Genomic DNA, 20,770 nt, shown 5'->3' on the forward strand with positions numbered 1-20,770 from the left:
AGACATAGTTTTCTTTATTTCCTTGAACATAATTAAAATAGGTGATCTAAAGTTTCTGTCCGGTTAACTCCAGAATCTAGACTTTCTTAGAAACAGTATCTATTGACTACTGTTTTCCCATTATCAGTCATACTTTTCTGCATCCCTCATAATTATGTTGAAAAAAAATTTTTAGTAATATAACGTGGCAACTATGTAAATCAAGCCTCTCCTCCCTCCTCCGGGTTTGTTGTTATTGCTGTTTCTTGTTGTTACTATTTACATATTTAGTGCCCTTCTGATTTCCCTAGTGGCTCAGACAGTGAAGAAACTGTCCACAATGAGTGAGACCTGGGTTCAATCCCTGGTTTAAGAAGATGCCCTGGTGAAAGGAATGGCTACACACTTCAGTATTCTTGTCTGGAGAATTCCATGGACAGAGGAGCCTGACCACGGGGTTGCAAAGAGTCAGACATGACTGAGCAACTCACACTTACCTTAAACTAATCCTGTGAAGTCTGTATTCTTTGATGGCTTGGTTGGCTTAGCGATAATCTCTGGCTGCAGAGAGATTTCCTTAAATGCCTTGCCAAGAGGTTCTCTATGCATATTGGGGGATGCTTTCAACATACAGTCAGGCAGTTTTCAACTCTACATTAGCCATCACATCCTGCTTGCACAGAGACTCAAGATCAGCCATGACAAGAGTGTAAGGCCTTAAGTCTTTCTTGAGCATACATACAGCCCTGGACATGACACAGCTTTATGCACATATGTGACCTTCAAAATTCCCAGGAATGTCCTGGAGCTTTTCAAAACCCCTTAAGATATCTTATTTTGCAGTTTTTCCTTTTAAGCTTTGTTTGCTCCAACTTTTATCCACTGCCTCAGATGGTCACAAAGTTAAACTATTGCCATCTAAATGCATGTCTCTGGAAACACATGTCTCCAGAGAAAAAGATTTTCGCAAATATGTGAGCTCCCAGCCAGGCCAAATCATAAAAGTTCATGAATGGTGGTTCCCAGGGAACTGCTAGACAGGTCAAATAATGAAGATTCTCCAGAACGATGTTTTTAGAGATCTCTAAATCCATCCAGCCCCTTTCAGTGCCTGCTAGATTGCTGTTTTCACTAAGACTGTGGGACCTCTTTGTTTTCAAGACCACTGTAGAGTTGGGTAGAGGGGAATGGAAACAGGGCAAATTAAAATGTCACAAAGCAAACTGTTCTTACTAAGATTTAGTCACTTGCTTGAATAAACTCCTTGGATTGTTGCAAGCGTTTGCTTATTTCCAGAGTTCTGAAAAAGTTAATTTTGACAATTTTTGGCAAGGTTCTCATTGCTTTTACAGAGGAGGGGCTTTCAGAGGTCCTTATTTCACTATTCCTGCTGAAGTCAATCTGCTTTTTATTTCATTTATCTTCACCTTTTCTCTCTTCTTTGGGCATACTTTGCTGGTCTTACTCAGACTTCCTGAGATTGATCAGCTCATTAATTTTAAACTCTTCTTTTCTAAAATATACATTTGGTGGTGGTTTAGTTGCTAAGTCATGTCTGATTCTTTGGATCCCATGGACTGTACCCTGCCGGGCTCCTCTATGCATGGGATTTCCCAGGCAAGAATACTGGAGTGGGTTGCCATTTCCTCCTCCAGGGGATCTTTCCAACCCAGGGATCAAACCTAGGTCTACTATACAGCAGGCAGTCTCCTGCACTGCAGGCAGATTCTTAACCAACTGAATCATGAGGGAAGCTGACAGAAAATACACTTAAAAGTATGTATTTCCCTCTAAGTACAATTATAGCTGCATCCCACAACTTTATTCTTTAATATTTTTATAATTCAATACAAAATATTTTCTAATTTCTGATATGCTTTCCTCTTTACCCAGGTATTCCTTAGAAATGTATTTAATTTTCAAATATAAGGCAATATTCTAGTCTGTTACTGATTTCTAGCTAAAATTTAACTGTACATACAGTATGATTAGAAAACATAATCATTAATAATATGATTTTGATGCTTTGAAATTTGAGACTGAATTTGTGGCTTAAAATACGATCAAATGAAAAAATTTTGTAGCTGGGAGGTGTTGATTAAGGATTCAAGTGGTAATCTTTTTGTCCTAATCTTCAATGTCCTTACTGATTTTATAGTTATTCTATCAAATATTGAGAAAGGGGTGTTAAATCTCCCACTGCAGTTGGTTACTTATTCGTTGGTCTTTACATCTGATTTACTTTGAGGCTATGCTATTAGATGAGTTCAAACTGGAAACAATTATGTCTTCCTAGTTACGTTTTATCAATATGACATGAGCCTCTTGAGCAACATTTTTTTTCCCAAGACTTATTACGTGTACTAGGTGCTCAGTCATGTCCGACTCTTTGCAACCCCGTGGACTGTGGCTTGCCAGACTTCTCTGTCCACAGAATTTTCCAAGACTGCTGGAGTGGGTTGCCATTCCATTCTCCAGGGGGTCTTCCCAACCCAGGCAAACTCAGGTCTTCTGTATTGCAGGAAGATTCTTTTTACCATCTGAGCTGCCAGGGAACCCCTCCCAAGCCTTAGATATCTAAGTCTTAAAAACTATTTGATTAGGCTTTTAAAATCCAGTCTGTTTATCTTTTAATCGGAAGTTAATCCACTCATATTTAATAAGAATTATTGTTACATATGGATCTACATCTACCTCCATCCTCCTTTGTCCTGCTTGTCCCACTTGTTCTAGCCCTCCTACTACAGTTTTCTTCTTTGAATTTATTTGAGAGACTTATTACAAGTGTTTTCCTTGTACTGGTTTGGAATTTTTATGCCCAAATTGTGTTCTTTCAGCAGTTACCCTTAAAAATATTACATGTACCCTTTTAACTTATCAAAGTCTAATATTAATCTTATAAAAATACCTTTTTCTCCATTTAGCATTACTCCTAGTACATTGCTAACTCTGTATACTTTTAAGTTTCATAATTACTGTTTTAAGTAATCAATGCTCATTCATATTATTCATATAAAATGACTTTCACTGCTCCACTATCATTTTTGTAGCTCTGATCTGTATTCACCTTTTGCCTGAAATATATTCTTTAGAATTTCCTTTGGTGAGCTGGTGGCATGCACACTCAACTGTGTGTCTCAAGGTCTATTTTACAATCCTTCTTACAAGATATTTTTTGCTTGGTGTAGAATTTGTAGTTGGTGGTTATTTTCTTTCAGGCTATTACAAGTATTCTACTGTCATTGAGCTTCCACTACTCCTGCTGAAAAGTCATCCATCAAACTAACATGACTTTAAAGAACTTCTGCCCTTCTATCTGGCAAAGATTTTCTATATTTGGTTTTCTGTAGTCATTATAACTTTCTACATGTTGATTTCTTTTAATATATACTTTTGGAATTTGTTAAGACTTCTTTACCCTCTGATTTGACATTCTCGAAATTTTCTGGTGATCAACCCTTCAAATATTTGGTATTACTTTTCTCTCTTCTCCTTCTAGTTTTCTGCTGCTGCTGCTGCTGCTGCTGCTGCTGCTAAGTCGCTTCAGTCGTGTTCGACTCTATGCGACCCCACAGACGGCAGCCAACAGGCTCCCCCATCCCTGGGATTCTCCAGGCAAGAACACTGGAGTGGGTTGCCATTTCCTCCTCCAATGCATGAAAGTGAAAAGTGAAAGCGAAGTCACCCAGTCGTCGTGTCCAACTCGTAGCGACCCCATGGACTGCAGCCCACCAGGCTCCTCTGTCCATGGGATTTTCTAGACAGGAGTACTGGAGTGGCTTGCCATCTAGTTCTCTAGGTATATATATATCGGACATATTCGCTCTATTCTCTAGGCTACTTTTCCTTTTTTCTGTATCTTTCATTTTTTTCTCTCTTCATACTGTATTTGGGATTTCTCTTGGTCTATCTTTCAATTCACAAATTCTAACATCGTCTATATGTATTCCTTTCTTAAATCTATCCATTGGTTTAAATTTCAATTATCATGTCTCAGTTCACAATGCTCTTTCTTAATTTTTATATTTCAAATCTCACAGGTCACATTTTATAGCTTCCTATGACTTACAACTGTATTCAAACTTGTCCCTTATTTCTGTAACAACGATAACTGTATTTAACCATGCCAATCTCTAAGATTTCTAAGGCATTAAGTCTTTTTCTGTTTCCTGTTCTCATTCACATTGTCTTATTTTGTTGCATGTCTGCTTATGTTTGACTGAATGCTGGTCACTTGAGAGTAGATAAAACAAAGGCATTTTCTTTTTGAGAGGGTTTGTTTTTGCTTCTCCTGGGCATCAGAGAACACTACCAGTTCTGGACTATATTAAACTATATTCAAGGCTTAAGGTTCACTAGACAACACAGGCATTTTTCAAAGTAGTCTGTAACTCCTCAGGATGGCTAATCCACTTCCTCAACCTAAGGGTGATGCCTTCTGAAGTCGCAGTTTATCATGAAGAGTCTCCTATTAAATATCCCACTTTGTGAACATCTTGGGCTTTGATCAATCTTCTTCTTGCCCTGAAATACTGATAAAGTTCAAATTTATTGAAATTAGCAAAGGCCGCCAAGGTAAAAGCAGCTTCCATTCTCATTTACTTAATAAAGTAAAAATTCAGCTATTTCCTCAACTTTTTACTTAAATGATTCAAGATACGGAACAATATGACCTATGAGGAAACTGGATTTTACTGACCTATTAAAAAATAAACAAACTTAATCCATGCTATGTAAGAGTCTTTCACAAATTATCCAAAGACTTTTTATTTCATATTAACTGTGAAAAAGTGAAAGTGAAGTCACTCAGTCGTGTCCGACTCTTTTGTGACCCCATCGACGTAGCCTACCAGGCTCCTCCATCCATGGGATTTCCAGGCAAGAATACTGGAGTGGGTTGCCAGTTCCTTCTCCGGGAGATCTTCCTAACCCAGGGATTAAACCCGGGTCTCCCACATTACAGGCAGATGCTTTACCATCTGAGCCACCAGAGAAGTCATATTAACTGCAGAAGTATAATAATTATCATATTTATTATAGAATATGCAATGCTTAATGCTCTACCACGTCTACCATTTATGGCACAAATTCTTGGCCTGATATTCTTAATAATTTCTCCTATTAGGCAGTAGCATTCTTCTTATTAATTCTGAGTTTTTTAAGTAGAAATAACCTGTAATAAATGTGCAAATATCTTTGGATTTCCTGAAGTATTTCTTAGATTAAAAATGTACAGAATTTCTTAAGAAGAAATGAAACAAGTTCTTTAACTAGACTTTATATCAAATTTCATCATCTCTGAGGTGGCTGTAATTTTTTCAACACATCCTTTGCCTATTCTTTTTTTCCAGTGAAATGTGTTTATTCATGAGTATTCAATCTGTCTACTGCTTAAGTTTTCTTAACATGATGTAAAACTTGGGGAGTTGAAAACTTTGAAGTCAAAGCAAACATGCAGTCACCCTAAAGAGTATTCCTGATTTTCTAAGTTTATAAAAAAGATAAATTTGGGCCTCATTTGCACTGTTTGATTAACTTCTTTTGTCTCTATTCTTTTGTTATTTTGAAATTAAATGTTTATATAGATAAACACTGGTATCAAATATATGTACTGTGAGCATATCCTTAAGTATGCGATTAAAAAGAGCTATAAACTATTTCACTGAATACAAAGTAGACAGTCAAATTTCAGATTAAAGAAGAAAAAAACTATGTTGTATCCTATTATAAACACTGTCATCAAAGTAATTATGTCAATTTTAATGGAATTTTGGCATTGTTTTAGTGGAAAAGCTGTTAACTTGGGGGTTCAAGAACAGACAAATATTTATTTCCTTGAAAATAATGGCATATGCTTTCAACTTACAGGAACTTACCCAAAAGTTTTCTCAGGGTCAAATTAATTCTTAAGGGATGAGACAATTTAAGAAAACTTAACCACTGTCATGTTTTGAGAATTTTTTTTTGTCATTTGTGTTTTGATTTTATGGCATTTTTTTATATTAAAAAATCTGTATTAATTCATTCAAGACATCTCAAGTAGGTATCTGCCAAATTCTTGATACTAGAGATAACCAACAAAAAATGGACCAAAAACCACCATCAGACCTTACATTATACTGGTCAAACTCGATTATTTCTTTTTTTCTTAGTATTTCAATCTTATATTTATCTAAATTTTGGTATGAAGTGACTTCTTTTTACTACTGTATGCTTTGCCTTACAACCTTGCTATATCAAAGCTTCATTAATGCCCTGACAAACTTTTGAGAAGATAATTTTGAGTATCAAAAGCTCTTTTTAAAAAAGTTTTTAAAAGATTCATGCAAATACACTCAGAAATTTCACTTAGAATTTAGCAAAAGGAAATGATTAAGGATGTACACAAAGACTAAAATATTCACTACAGCATCACAGTACCAGAAAACTAAAAATAATTCAACTGTCTAACAATATGTGAATGGTTAAACAGATACACAATTACTTAATGTTTTGTAAATTATAAGACTGTATACAAATGTGATACACCTTGTTTTTAAAATATGAAAAGATATGAATAAGCTGATCCCATATATATTTGGAATATAGATGGCTACATTCCAAAATATCAATCATGGTTATCTCTAGATTATGATATTGAGAGCAATTTTACCTCTTTTCCCTTCTGTTTTCCATATTTTTTATTTACTAAATTCAAAAGATGTTTAAATGGTTTCAGTTTAATCTTTAATACAAAGACTAAGTATTACAGAATAAGAGCCAAGGTATATTTACAATTTGCTCTTTTCTCCAAATAAATATTGTTGATAATCCTACAGAATTAGAGTACTGCTGGAAAAGAAATACCACAGAACAATGCCCAACATTGCCAGTTATAAGATGGCACCAGACAATCAAAATAAAAATATATTTTGGGTTAGTTACCTGTCCAGGGCTTCTTTGAAGTACTTCCTCTGGACATCAAACTGAAAGACTGTACGTTCACAATCAGTTGAAGCATTATCACTGCCCCCATGTTTCTTCAGGAAGGCATCAAATCCATTTTCATCTGGATATTTCAAGCTACCCATGAATACCACTAAGTGAAAAGAATACAGAGTCACAGAACACAAAGATACAGACAATGCTTTTATTAACAAGTATGAAATTTCAAAAAAACTGGTAGAAAATATGCCAACAGTGATTACATCTGGATAATACTTATTTTCTTCATAGAACTTCTGTTTTTTTAACTTTCTATAATGCTCATATATTACTTTTAAATTAAAAAACTAAATATTTTTAATGAAATATATAATTTATTTGAAAAGGTTAAAATGTAAACTGACATATATGCAAATTAATTTCTACTATAAAAACTCATAAGGTAAGAAATTCACCCTTGAGTAGCTTAGAAAACTAGCATACAAAGAAGTAGTAATTCAAGAGTTCATAACTGGATAGCATTCACAAAGGTTTTACTTGGGTACATTAATAATTACACTGAAGATTTACTGTTTTGCTTTGATATTATTCGTGCCATTTTATTTTTTGTATTTCTAATTCTTTGACATCTTAAGGCCTTGCCAGTCCCGGAAGGAACTGCCCCTCCCAAGATGACAGTCTAAACTCCTAAAGATTAGCAATTTCCTCCTCATTGGTTGGCCTTACTGTACCTGAATAATAAGACTTACATTTTAAAATAGCTTCCTAAGCAGTTTCACTCTAATCCTCAAAACAAGTACACTCAAGATTAAAATTAAGTCTTTCCCCTATGATATTCACTAAGATTTTTTTCTTAGTTTTTCTCTTATTAAACATTATCACAATCCTATCAAACCAGTTATTATCTGTGAAATCAATTCTTACAAATTTGGAAGAAAAAACACACCCGGGAATGATATTTTACAAAGATCTTACTGTGCTCCAAAAAGTGTGCCAGCCCGGGCAGGTCATCTGGATCAGCAAAACTCCCAACTCCAACACAAAGAGCCGCTGCAGACTGGAGTAAGTAGAACACATAAAAATAGTGAGTCAATCCTACAGGAATAATGATGTCATCTCGTTTTAAGGATTCACTTGGAGATGGACCTTATCCAATAGAAAGTAACAGAATTCTTTCCCTGAGAATCTGGAGGAGCAGCAAAGTGAAACTCACCAGAACTGTGTCAGTTTCACCCTGCTGCTCCTCCTCTTGCCATCCTGCAAAATGCTGAACAGGTGCAGACCTAAGGGAAAAAGGAGAAACAGACAGGAAAAAAGCCAAGGGGGACTGGCCAGCCCACCCAAGTATCATTTTGTGTCAGCATTTCAAAGTTCTGAACCAAGTTTGTTTCCTGATTAACCAGATTTCAGAAATCTGCAGAAGTAATATACCTGAGGAGATTTTCTCTAAAGACGGCTAAACAATTAAAGACTCTGTGTTCGTTAATTTAAGTTACTAGATGGAAACTTCTCAATATGTCACTCAGAAAATATTGTTTTTATTAAAACAGGGCATAAAATAACAACTCAGGAACACATCTAACAAAGATAATAAATTAATGGTTATTAAAAAAATTTAAGCCATTAAAGAACTACAGAACTAAACTTTAAAGAGGCTTTTTAGTTCTTCACTTCTTCTTTAAGGTATAAAAAATACATTACTTATTGGTTGACATTTTCCAAGTACTTTGGGAAAATCAATTTGCAACAAAATAGATGGTCAGGAGGTATGCCAAATTCTGCATTTAAAATCATCAGGGCAACCATTATATCAAAGTAAGTTAAAAGACACAAAAAAGTAGAGAAAAATAGTCAATTTGAATCCTAAAGGATAGAAAGGTGAAATTTAACTTTCCCGAATTTTACATACGTCAATTTTAAAGGGCTAACACATTTGATGACACAGACTATTCTGATAAATGGTTATCCTCTTAGAAGGCTTTAAAAAAAAAATAGTGTACACGTGGTATAAAGTCTAACCATGTGTTGGCGGGGGGGCGGGGGTGTACATTTTTGGAAGAACCAAACAGCCTCACTTGATACTCATAAATCCCTTATTTAAGACGTAGACACATAAACTTAGTTAAAACATGAGGGAATATCCACTTCTTCAAAGCACAGTCTAATGGGTTCTGTGATGTGTTTAATAGATGCCTAACCTGCTTTCAGCTCCAACTACCCCATTAAGCTTTCTTGTCTTGAACAGCAGGGTTGAAGATATTTTTGTATAAGTTGACTTAAACCACAGTTTATCAGTCAGCTTTGACCACAGCAAAAACAGGCTCTGCAATTGCTAGAAAAGAAATTTATACTTGAGAATTATCTATCCAAAAAATTCATATTTGAGACATTCATACTTGAGATTTAAGAAAGCCTTGAACAAATCATAATTCAGCATATATCATACTTAAATTCCAATCTTGTTAATTTATCAAAACTTTAAGATCAAGAACAACTTTCCTCTGGGAGGAAGAAAGTGGAGGGGGTTAAAAATGATGATTAAAAGAGTAGCCAACTTCCGAATTAGGTAAATGTTTTCCAAAAACCTCAAATAATTTTCTTCTACTATCCTTACAAATTCACATATTCATCTTAAACACAGTTCACATTTTTCAAATAAAAAAATCATAAAACCACTGCAAAATCCTATACTACTCTTAAGCCACCTCTTATCTAGACTACCTACTTTATTTACCTTTTGTAGGCATTTATTCATTCAGTGAATATAAATAATTTTCCATGACTACAATCATGGGATCTTTCCTTTCACTAGTGTACCCACAGCATAAAACAATTTGATCTCATCTTCAAACTGCACTAACCTCCTCCATTCCTTTCTAAAATCCAGAAAATCAGCCATCAGTATCTTATGAGGGAATATATCATACCAAGATCTCAGAAAAGACAGGCAGCATCTAAGCCATTTTTTAAATGATACTAGAATCTGACCCTGCTGCTTCTAGACAAGGTAACATTTAGAGTTTGATGTATGTAATAAGCAAAATAAAAGTGAAGTGAAGTCGCTCAGTCATGTCCGACTCTTTGCGACCCCATGGACTGCAGCCTACCAGGCTTCTCTGTCCATGGGATTTTCCAGGCAAGAGTACTGGAGTGGGTTGCCATTTCCTTCTCCAGGGGATCTTCCCGATCCAGGGATCGAACCCAGGTCTCCCGCATTGCAAGAGGACACTTTACCCTCTGAGCCACTAGGGAAGCTCAAGCAAAATAAAAAGGGGTACCCAAAATACTGGATGCACATCTTCTTTTGTCAAACAGGTTCATAATTGCTATATAAATCTAAAATATTTTATTATATCTTGACAATAAAATTGGCTGTCAAAAAAATTTTTAACTTAATCCTAGAGTTTTGCTTATCAGTTGATAGAGGGTATGAAGAAGTCCAAATATAGGAAAAGCTATTAATAGAGATACAGGAAGAAGTTTATAAACCAGAAATATTCAGTTATGAAGTTATAACACAGTAAGTCTGGAGCTAAAATGGACTTCAAAATTTATGTAACCTAATTCTCTTGTTTTAGAAATGAGGGGGAAAAATGAGAAAATGAAAAAGTCTAAGATCATTTGTAAAGATAATGACGATCTCAGAATTCAGGTTTCCTAACTATCACTGTTCTTCCCACTTGACTTATTTCTTCCCTTCTATTATTTCTCTATTTGGAATTATAAGATCTATTTTAAATTAAAAGTGAAGTTGATTAACTCCTGATTTATTTACAAAGACTTTAGTATAGACTATATAGACTATAAAGACAACAGCCTTCCTGGTGTTTTGGGTTTTACCCCCAAAGCCTTCTAAGCTAAAATCACTTGGCCTATCTTGCTCTACCAAAACAGGCATCAGTTATAATCTGAATAGCAAGAGGGAATAGCTTCTTTAAACATGACTCAACCCCTCCAACACCTAAGTGAAACAACTGGCACAATCTTCTTTAAAAAAAAATTTTTTTCCAGGAAGAGTACCTATCAATTTATCTAAGACATACCTACTACTAACATTTCAAACTGTCACATTTTGAGGGCTGATTTTATAGTGTTATACATGTGATATTTTAGATTTTAGTGTTAATAATCTGAACTTTAATTCATTTTTTTGAGAATAGTACCATGTTGAAAATATTACCAATATTTAAGATACTAGTTTTAACAATTTGCTAGCCAATTCCACTATAATGGCTCCAGAATATTATACTCCAATATAGGTATTTTCTACTTCAAAATGGAAGCATTCTTCAAAAAATATCCAGAGAGAAACATTATTTCTATCAACCAGTACTTATCTATTCACCTACTGTTATTAATATGTTTCACTAACTAAGCTCAACTCCCCATTTCTATTTTAATTCTTCCAGTTTACTTATTAATTATTTGGACCACTGATGCTTCCCCATAAAAATACAAACCACATTCAGTTACTTACATAGAAATTGCCCATGAGGATTCTCAGAAACACAGGCCTATGTAAGAATTCTACACGACACTTGTTCTCTTATGCTTTTTCCAGTCTCTCCAAGGATAATACATTCTGTTATTCCTCTATCCCAGGCTAAGAACTTTACAGATTCACAGCTCCAGGCATTTGTTTTTAAAACATGTCATCAAATACTCCCAGTGATTATCTCTGAGAGTTATGGTTATGGGTAACTTTTATATTTTTGTTTTTATTTTCCATTAGCTTCTATAATGAGCATTTGTCACTTTTATAATAGAGCAAAAAGAAGCTTTTTTTCCTTAAATTTTTTGGCCACACCATCTGGCATGAAGGATCTTAATTCCCCAACCAGGGAATCAAACCCAGGCTCCCAGCAGTTGAAACAGAGAGTCTTAACCACTGCTAACCACTGAACCACCAAGGAAGTTCCTAGAGGAAAATATGTTTTTAAATGTAATCTTTACATAGAATAAATATTCCTTTACTGAAGATCAACAGATATATACTTCCTATTTGCCAGTAAGAGACAAAACATAAGTTTGAAACTTATCACAAAGAATTCTCAAATTAGAAAAAGATGTAACAGACATGACTCACACCTGTTTTTCAGTGGTTTTCTTTCTAGCTTCTGCCCTCTCTTCTAATTCTTCCAACTCATTATCCTCAGTGTCAAGATCATCATCATGTTCATCATCATCATCATCAAACTCATCTTCATCATCAAAACCTTCTTCATCATCATCTTCTATTTCTGCTCCAGAATCTTCATCATCATCATCATCGTCATCGTCATCATCATCATCCTCTTCTTCTTCCTCCTCTTCATCCTCTTCATCATCTGTTGCATCACCCATTTTACCTTCCATATTACTTAGGTCTGAAATCAAAAGTGCCTGCAAGCCATTGCGTAATTTGATGTACCTAAAAAATAAAAATTGAAAAAAAAAATCACAAAACATTCAAGTCAGCTATTCATTATACTATGACACTGAAAGATGAACTCCCCAGGTTGGTACTCCAATATGCTACTGGAGAACACTGGAGAAATAACTCCAGAAAGAAAGACGAGACACAGCCAAAGTAAAAACAATGCCCAGTTGTGGATGTGACTGGTGATGGAAGTCAAGTTCGATGCTGTAAAGAGCAATATTGCATAGGAACCTGGAATGTTAGGTCTGTGAATCAAGGTAAATTGGAAGTGGTCAAACAGGACATGGCAAGGATGAACATCAACATTTTAGGAATCAGCGAACTAAAATGGACTGGAATGGGTGAATTTAACTCAGATGACCATTATATCTACTACTGTGGGCAAGAATCTCTTAGGAGAAATAGAGTAACCCTCATGTCAACAAAGAGCCCAAAATGCAGTATTTGGGTGCAATCTCAAAAATGACAGAATGATCTCTGTTCATTTCCAAAGCAAACCATTCAATATCACAGTAATCCAAATCTATGCCCCAAGCAGTAATGCTGAAGAAGCTGAAGTTGAATGGTTCTATGAAGACGTACAAGATCTTCTAGAATTAACACCCCAAAACAATGTCCTTTTCATTATAGGGGACAGGAATGCAAAAGTAGGAAGGCAAGAGATACCTGGAATAACAGGTAAATTTGACCTTGGAGCACAAAATGAAGCAGGGCAAAGGCTAACAGCGTTTTGCCAAGAGAACACCTTCTTCCAACAACACAAGAGAAGACTCTACACATGGATATCACCATATGGTCAACACTGAAATCAGACTGATTATACTCTGTAGCCAAAGATGGAGAAGCTCTATATAATCAGCAAAAACAAGACTGAGGACTGACTGCGGCTCAGATCACGAACTCCTTACTCCCAGATTCAGACTTAAATTGAAGAAAGTAGGGAAAACCACTAGACCATTCAGGTATGACCTAAATCAAATCCCTTATGATTATACAGTGAAAGTGACAAATAGATTCAAGGGATTAGATCTGATAGAGGGCCTGAAGAACTATGGATGGAGGTTCGTGACACTGTACAGGAGGCAGTGATGAACACCATCCCCAAGAAACAGAAATGAAAAAAGGCAAAATGGTTGTCTGAGGAGGCCTTACAAATAGCTGAGAAAAGAAGAGAAGCTAAAGACAAAGGAGGAAAAAAAAATCTGAATGCAGAGTTTCAAGGAATAACAAGAAGAGATAAAGCCTTCCTCAGTGATCAATACAAAGAAACAGCGGAAAACAACAGAATGGGAAAGATTAGAGATCTATCTCTTCAAGAAGATCAGAAATACCAAGAGAACATTCATGCAAAGATGGGCAAAATAAAAACAGAAAGGTATGGACCTAACAGAAGCAGAAAAGATTAAGAGGAGGTGGCAAGAATACACAGAAGAACTGTACAAAAAAGATCTTCATGACCCAGATAACCACAATGGTGTGATCATTCACCTAGAGCCAGACAACCTGGAGTGCAAAGTCAAGTGGGACTTAGGAAGCATCACTACAAACAAAGCTAGTGGAGGTGGTGGAATTCCAGTTGAGCTATTTCAAATCCTGAAAGATGATGCTGTTAAAGAGCTGAACTCAATATGCCAGCAAATGTGAAAAACTCAGCAGTGGCCACAGGACTAGAAAGGGTCAGTTTTCATTCCAATCCCAAAGAAAAGCAATGCCAAGGAATGTTCAAACTATCGCACAACTGCATGCATCTCACATGCTAGCAAGGTAATGCTCAAAATCCTTCAAGCTAGGATTCAACAGTATGTGAACCAAGAACTTCCAGATGTACAAGCTGGATTTAGAAGGGGCAGAGGAACCAATGATCAAACTGCCAACATCCACTGGATCATAGAAAAAGCAAGGAAGGAAATTCCAGAAAAACATCTGCTTCACTGTCTACACTAAAGCCTTTGACTGTGTGGATCAAGCCTTTGACTGTGTGGATCACAACAAACTGGAAAATGGAATACCAGATCACTTTGCCTGTCTCTTGAGAAATCTGGATGCAGGACAAAAAGCAATAGTTAGAACCTTACACAGGAAAACAGACTAGTTCAAAACTGGGAAAGGAGTACAAGGCTGTATATTATCACTTTTTTACTTAACTTATATGCAGAGTATACCGTGCAAAATGCTGGGTTGGATGACTCACAAGCTGGAATTAAGACTGCTGGGAGAAATAACCTCAGACACCACTTTCACGGCAGAAAGCAAAGAGGAACTATGGAGCCTCTTGATGAGGGTGAAAGAGAAGAGTGAAAGAGCTGGCTTAAAGCTCAACATTCAAAAAACGAAGGTCATGGCATCAGGTCCCATCACTTCACAGAAAACAGATGTGGGAAAAGCGGAAACATGACAGATTTTATTTTCTTGTACTCAAAAATCACTGTGGATGGTGACTGCAACTACGAAATTAAGACACTTACTCCTTGGAAGAAAAGCAAAGACAAACTTAGTGTATTAAAAGGCAGAGACATTACTTTGCTGAAAAAGGTCTGCATAGTCAAACGATGATTTTTCCAGCAGCCATGAACGGATACAAGAAGTGGACCACAAGTCTGAGTGCCAAAAAATTGATGCTTTCAAACTGTGGTGTTGGAGAAGACTCTAAAGAGTCCCTTGGACTATAAGATCCAATCAGTCCATAGGACAGAAATCGTATGGACCTAACAGAAGCAGAAGATATTAAGAAGAGATGGCAAAAATACACAGAGGAAATGTACAAAAGATCTTCACGATCCAGATAATCATGATGGTGTGATCACTCATCTAGAGCCAGACATCCTGCAATGTTAAGTCAAGTGGGCCTTAGAAAGCATCACTACGAACAAAGCTAGTGGAGGTGATGGAATTCCAGTTGAGCTATTTCAAATCCTGAAAGATGATGCTGTGAAAGTGCTGCACTCAATATGCCAGCACATTTGGAAAACTCAGCAGTGGCCACAGGACTGGAAAAGGTCAGTTTTCATTCCAATCCCAAAGAAAGGCAATGCCAAAGAATGTTCAAACTACCGAACAATTGCACTCATCTCACACGCTAGTAAAGTAATGCGCAAAATTCTCCAAGCCAGGCTTCAGCAATACGTGAACCGTGAACTCCCTGATGTTCAAGCTGGTTTTAGAAAAGGCAGAGGAACCAGACGTCAAATTGCCAACATCCGCTGGATCATGGAAAAAGCAAGAGAGTTCCAGAAAAACATCTATTTCTGCTTTATTGACTATGCCAAAGCCTTTGACTGTGTGGATCACAATAAACTGTGGAAAATTCTGAAAGAGATGGGAATACCAGACCACCTGACCTGCCTCTTGAGAAATCTGTATGCAGGTCAGGAAGCAACAGTTAGAACTGGACATGGAACAACAGACTAGTTCCAAAGAGGAAAAGGAGTACGTCAAGGCTGTATATTGTCACCCTGCTTATTTAACTTCTATGCAGAGTACATCATGAGAAATGCTGGACTGGAAGAAACACAAGCTGGAATCAATTTTGCCGGGAGAAATATCAATAACCTCAGATATGCAGATGACACCAGCCTTATGGCAGAAAGTGAAGAGGAACTAAAAAGGCTCTTGATGAAAGTAACAGAGGATAGCGAAAAAGTTGGCTTAAAGCTCAACATTCAGAAAACGAAGATCATGGCATTCGGTCCCATCACTTCATACAAATAGATGGGGAAACAGTGGAAACAGTGTCAGACTTTATTTTTTCAGTTCAGTTCAGTTCAGTCGCTCAGTCGTATCCGACTCTTTGCGACCCCATGAATCGCAGCACGCTAGGCCTCCCTGTCCATCACCATCTCCCGGAGTTCACTCACGAGAACGTCCATTGAGTCCGTGATGCTATCCAGCCATCTCATCCTGGGTCATCCCCTTCTCCTCCTGCCCCCAATCCCTCCCAGCATCAGAGTCTTTTCCAATGAGTCAACTCTTCACATGAGGTGGCCAAAGTACTGGAGCTTCAGCTTTAGCATCATTCCTTCCAAAGAAATCCCAGGGTTGATCCCTTTCAGAATGGACTGGTTGGATCTCCTTGCAGTCCAAGGGACTCTCAAGAGTCTTCTCCAACAACACAGTTCAAATGCATCAATTCTTCGGCACTCAGCCTTCTTCACAGTCCAACTCTCACATCCATACATGACCACAGGAAAAACCATAGCCTTGACTAGATGGATCTTAGTCGGTAAAGCAATGTCTCTGCTTTTGAATATGCTCTCTAGGTTGGTCATAACTTTTCTTCCAAGGAGTAAGCCTCTTTTAATTTCATGGCGGCAGTCACCATCTGCAGTGATTTTGGAGCCCCAAAAAATAAAGTCTGACACTGTTTCTACTGTTTCCCCATCTATTTCCCATGAAGTGATGGGACCAGATGCCATGATCTTCGTTTTCTGAATGTTGAGCTTTAAGCCAACTTTTTCGCTATCCTCTGTTACTTTCATCAAGAGCCTTTTTAGTTCCTCTTCACTTTCTGCCATAAGGCTGGTGTCATCTGCATATCTGAGGTTATTGATATTTCTCCCAGTAATCTTGATTCCAGCTTGTGTTTCTTCCAGTCCAGCATTTCTCATGATGTACTCTGCATAGAAGTTAAACAAGCAGGGTGACAATATACAGCCTTGACGTACTCCTTTTCCTCTTTGGAACCAGTCTGTTGTTCCATGTCTAGTACTAACTGTTGCTTCCTGACCTGCATACAGATTTCTCAAGAGGCAGGTCAGGTGGTCTGGTATTCCCATCTCTTTCAGAATTTTTCACAGTTTATTGTGATCCACACAGTCAAAGGCTTTGGCATAGTCAATAAAGCAGAAATAGTTGTCTTTCTGGAACTCTCTTGCTTTTTCCATGATCCAGCAGATGTTGGCAATTTGATCTCTGGTTCCTCTGCCTTGGACTTCCCTGGTGGCTCAGATGGTAAAAGCGTCTGTCTACAATGTGGGAGACCTGAGTTCGATCCCTGGGTTGGGAAGTTCCCTGGAAAAGGAAATGGCAACCCACTCCAGTACTCTTGCCTAGAAAATCCCATGGACGGAGTAGCCTGGTGTTCATGGGGTCGCAAAGAGTCAGACACGACTCAGCAACTTTATTTTTTGGGGCTCCAAAATCACTGCAGATGGTGACTTCAGCCATGAAATTAAAAGACGCTTACTCCTTGGAAGAAAAGTTATGACCAACCTAGATAGCATATTCAAAAGCAGAGACATTACTTTGCCGACTAAGGTCTGTCTAGTCAAGGCTATGGTTTTTCCTGTGGTCATGTATGGATGTGAGAGTTGGACTGTGAAGAAGGCTGAGCGCCGAAGAATTGATACTTTTGAACTGCGGTGTTGGAGAAGACTCTTGAGAGTCCCTTGGACTGCAAGGAGATCCAACCAGTCCATTCTGAAGGAGATCAACCCTGCGATTTCTTTGGAAGGAATGATGCTAAAGCTGAAACTCCAGTACTTTGGCCTCCTCATGCAAAGAGTTGACTCATTGGAAAAGACTTTGATGCTTGGAGGGATTGGGGGCAGGAGAAGTAGGGGATGATAGAGGATGAGATGGCTGGATGGCATCACTGACTCAATGGACGCGAGTCTGACTGAACTCCGGGAGTTGGTGATGGACAGGGAGGCCTGGCGTGCTGCGATTCATGGGGTCACAAAGAGTCGGAGACGACTGAGCGACTGAACTGAACTGAACTGAAAGGCAATCAACCCTGAATATTCATTGAAAGGACTCATACTGAAGTTGACGCTCAATACTTTGGCCGGCTGATACAAAGAACTGACTCACTGGAAAAGGTCCTAATGCTGGAAAAGATCCAGGCTAAGAGAAGGGGGCGACAGTGAATGAGATGGTTAGATGGCATCATCAACACAATGGACATGAATCAGAGCAAACTCAGGGAGAGCGTGAAAGACAGGGAAGCCTGGCGAGCTACAGTTCATGGGGTCAAAAAGAGTCGGACAGGACTTAGCAACTGAACAACAATCCCTATCCTCTTTTATCCTGTTTTAACTTTTTTTCATATGATTTATCATCCTTTTTTCCTGGTTTTGGTTTTGTTTTGTTTTTTAATTTTCTGTCTGCACCTTTAGAAAGTTCGTTCTGAGGACAGGCTTTTCTTTTTCTTCATAGCTATATTTCCAGCACCTAAGACATTGCCTGGCACTTAGGAAACATTTAAGAAACATCTGCTGAATAAGCAGAGGAAAGCCAATGCCCAAAGGCGGCCTGATATATAATAGGTATTTAATGTGCTAAGTGAAACAAAATATCAGGTAGTTCTATAAAATAAATAAAACTATGTGTACACACATACACAAAAATGCACACAAATACACATTAAATGTACATAAGTGAAGTGAGTGAAAGTCGCTCAGTCTTGTCCAACTCTTTGCAACCCCATGGTCTACACAGTCCATGGAGTTCTCCAGGCCAGAATACTGGAGTGGGTAGCCTTTCCCTTCTCCAGGGGATCTTCCCAACCCAGGGATTGAACCCAGGTCTCCTGCACTGCAGGGAGATCTTCACCAGCTGAGCCATAAGTGAAGCCCAAGAATACTAGAGTGGGTAGCCTTTCCTTTCTCCAGGGGATCTTCCCGACCCAGGAATCAAACCAGGGTTTCCAGCATTGCAGGTGGATTCTTTACCAAATGAGCTATGAAAGTACAAGTGAGGTTGCTCAGTCGTGTTCGACTTTTTGCAATCCCATGGACTGTAGGCTTCTCTGTCCATGGGATTTTCCAGGCAAGAGTACTGGAGTAGGTTGCCACTGCCTTCTCCAGGGGATCTTCCCAATTCAGGGATCAAACCCGGGTCTCCTACATTGTAGGCAGATGCTTTTACCATCTGAGCCACCAGGGAAGTCAGGAAGCCCTAAATGTACATGAAGGTGTAGCAAAAGAACTAGAAGGACACAAACCAAATGTAATAGTAATATATATATATATATATGGAGAGAGAACAAAATTAGAACAAGATACAAGAACTTTCATGCTTTACACTATAACTTCTACATATTTTTCAATCTTTTGTAATAATAATACACTTATTGTTGTATAATAAAAAATAATTTAATGAAAATCTAAAACCCACTCCTTAACAAATTAAGTACACACACAAACACATACAACCCTTAGCTTGAATTAACTTCTAAGGGTTAAACTCAAGAGAGAATTAACTTCTATAAATCAAATATCAAATCTATTTAAAGACAGTCATGGACAAAATGCTCTTCATCATCACTTCTATTCAACAGTGTATTAGAAGTCCTAGCAAATGAAAACAAATCCACAATATAAATAAACAAGAAAGAACTACAAGGCCAAAATATTGAAAGCTAAAACAATTCACTGCAAAAGTATATGATTAGCTACAGAATGCAACAGAATTTTTTCAAAAATGAGTAAAAATAGTGTTCAGCAAAGCATCCAAAATCAAGAACCATTAAAAAAAAAAAATCACAAATTTCCTGTAGACCAAAGCTAACCAATTAAAATGAGATTTAAGTAAAAGAACCTATTCACAAAAGCAAAAGAAACTATAAATATATATCCAATAACCACTCACATTTTATATATTAACTTATAAGTCTTAATCCATTTAATCTTCATAATAACCCTAATGAGTTATTATTCCCAATTTACGGATGAGGAAACTAAAGCACACAAGAAAAGGATTTTTATTTGCCTAAGTTTAGCAGGGATTGAGCCCAAGTAACAGGGCACCAGAAGCCAATCTGTTCCTCATCCAACAACAGTAAAACTAGAAAACTTTACATGAGAAGATAATAAACTTGACTAGTCATAGCATGCAGCTGGAATGGGAACATCAAGTATTACAAAGATATAAATTTCCCCCAAAATTAACCTATAAATTCAAGGCAATTCCAATTTTAAAATCCCAATAAGTGTGTATTTGTGAGTGTGTGTGTGTGTGTAACTAGCTGTCGAGACTGTGCTATGCTCTGTTGTGTCTGACTCTTTGCAGTTCCATGGACTGTAGCCCCCCACAGGCTCTTCTGTCCACGGAATTTTCCAGAGAAGAATACAGAAACAGGTTGCCACTCCCTACTCCAGGGCATATCCCCAACCCAGGGATTGAACCCACATCTCTTGTACCTCCTGCATTGCATACGGATTCTTACCACTGCACTACCTGGGTAACTTGGCATACTGATTCTAAAATTCATATGGACAAGAAAAAATATGTCAAGAACTGTTTCAAAAGGGAAAACATGATGGGAACTGCCTTACTAATTATGAAATATAATCTTTTAAAGCAATTAAAATTAAACAGTATACTAGAACAAGAATACCGACAGATCAATTTAAGAAAACAGGTTCTAGAAACAGAGCACTATTTATAATATTATTGTAACACTGTTTATTATGATTCAATAAATGATTTTGAAACAACAGGTAATTCTTT

The 20,770-nt window shown here is 37.3% G+C and overlaps 1 protein-coding gene across 2 annotated transcripts in view; it reads right to left on the reverse strand.

The window, feature by feature from the left end:
- Positions 1-20,770, reverse strand: part of NRDC (nardilysin convertase) — a 113,180-nt gene that overhangs the window by 63,898 nt on the left and 28,512 nt on the right. Inside the window, exons 2-6 of one of the 2 annotated variants that reach the window (XM_005678436.3) lie at positions 11,992-12,313; positions 9,102-9,235; positions 8,117-8,186; positions 7,879-7,960; positions 6,904-7,057 (exon numbers count right to left, since the gene is read on the reverse strand). In XM_005678436.3, the coding sequence (XP_005678493.2) occupies positions 6,904-7,057; positions 7,879-7,960; positions 8,117-8,186; positions 9,102-9,235; positions 11,992-12,313 (762 nt within the window). The remainder of the gene's footprint in view (positions 1-6,903; positions 7,058-7,878; positions 7,961-8,116; positions 8,187-9,101; positions 9,236-11,991; positions 12,314-20,770) is intronic. The other variant, XM_013962833.2, reaches the window with a different exon arrangement.

The sequence above is a fragment of the Capra hircus genome, chromosome 3, assembly GCF_001704415.2.
Source record: "Capra hircus breed San Clemente chromosome 3, ASM170441v1, whole genome shotgun sequence".
Classification (NCBI taxonomy): domain Eukaryota; kingdom Metazoa; phylum Chordata; class Mammalia; order Artiodactyla; family Bovidae; genus Capra; species Capra hircus.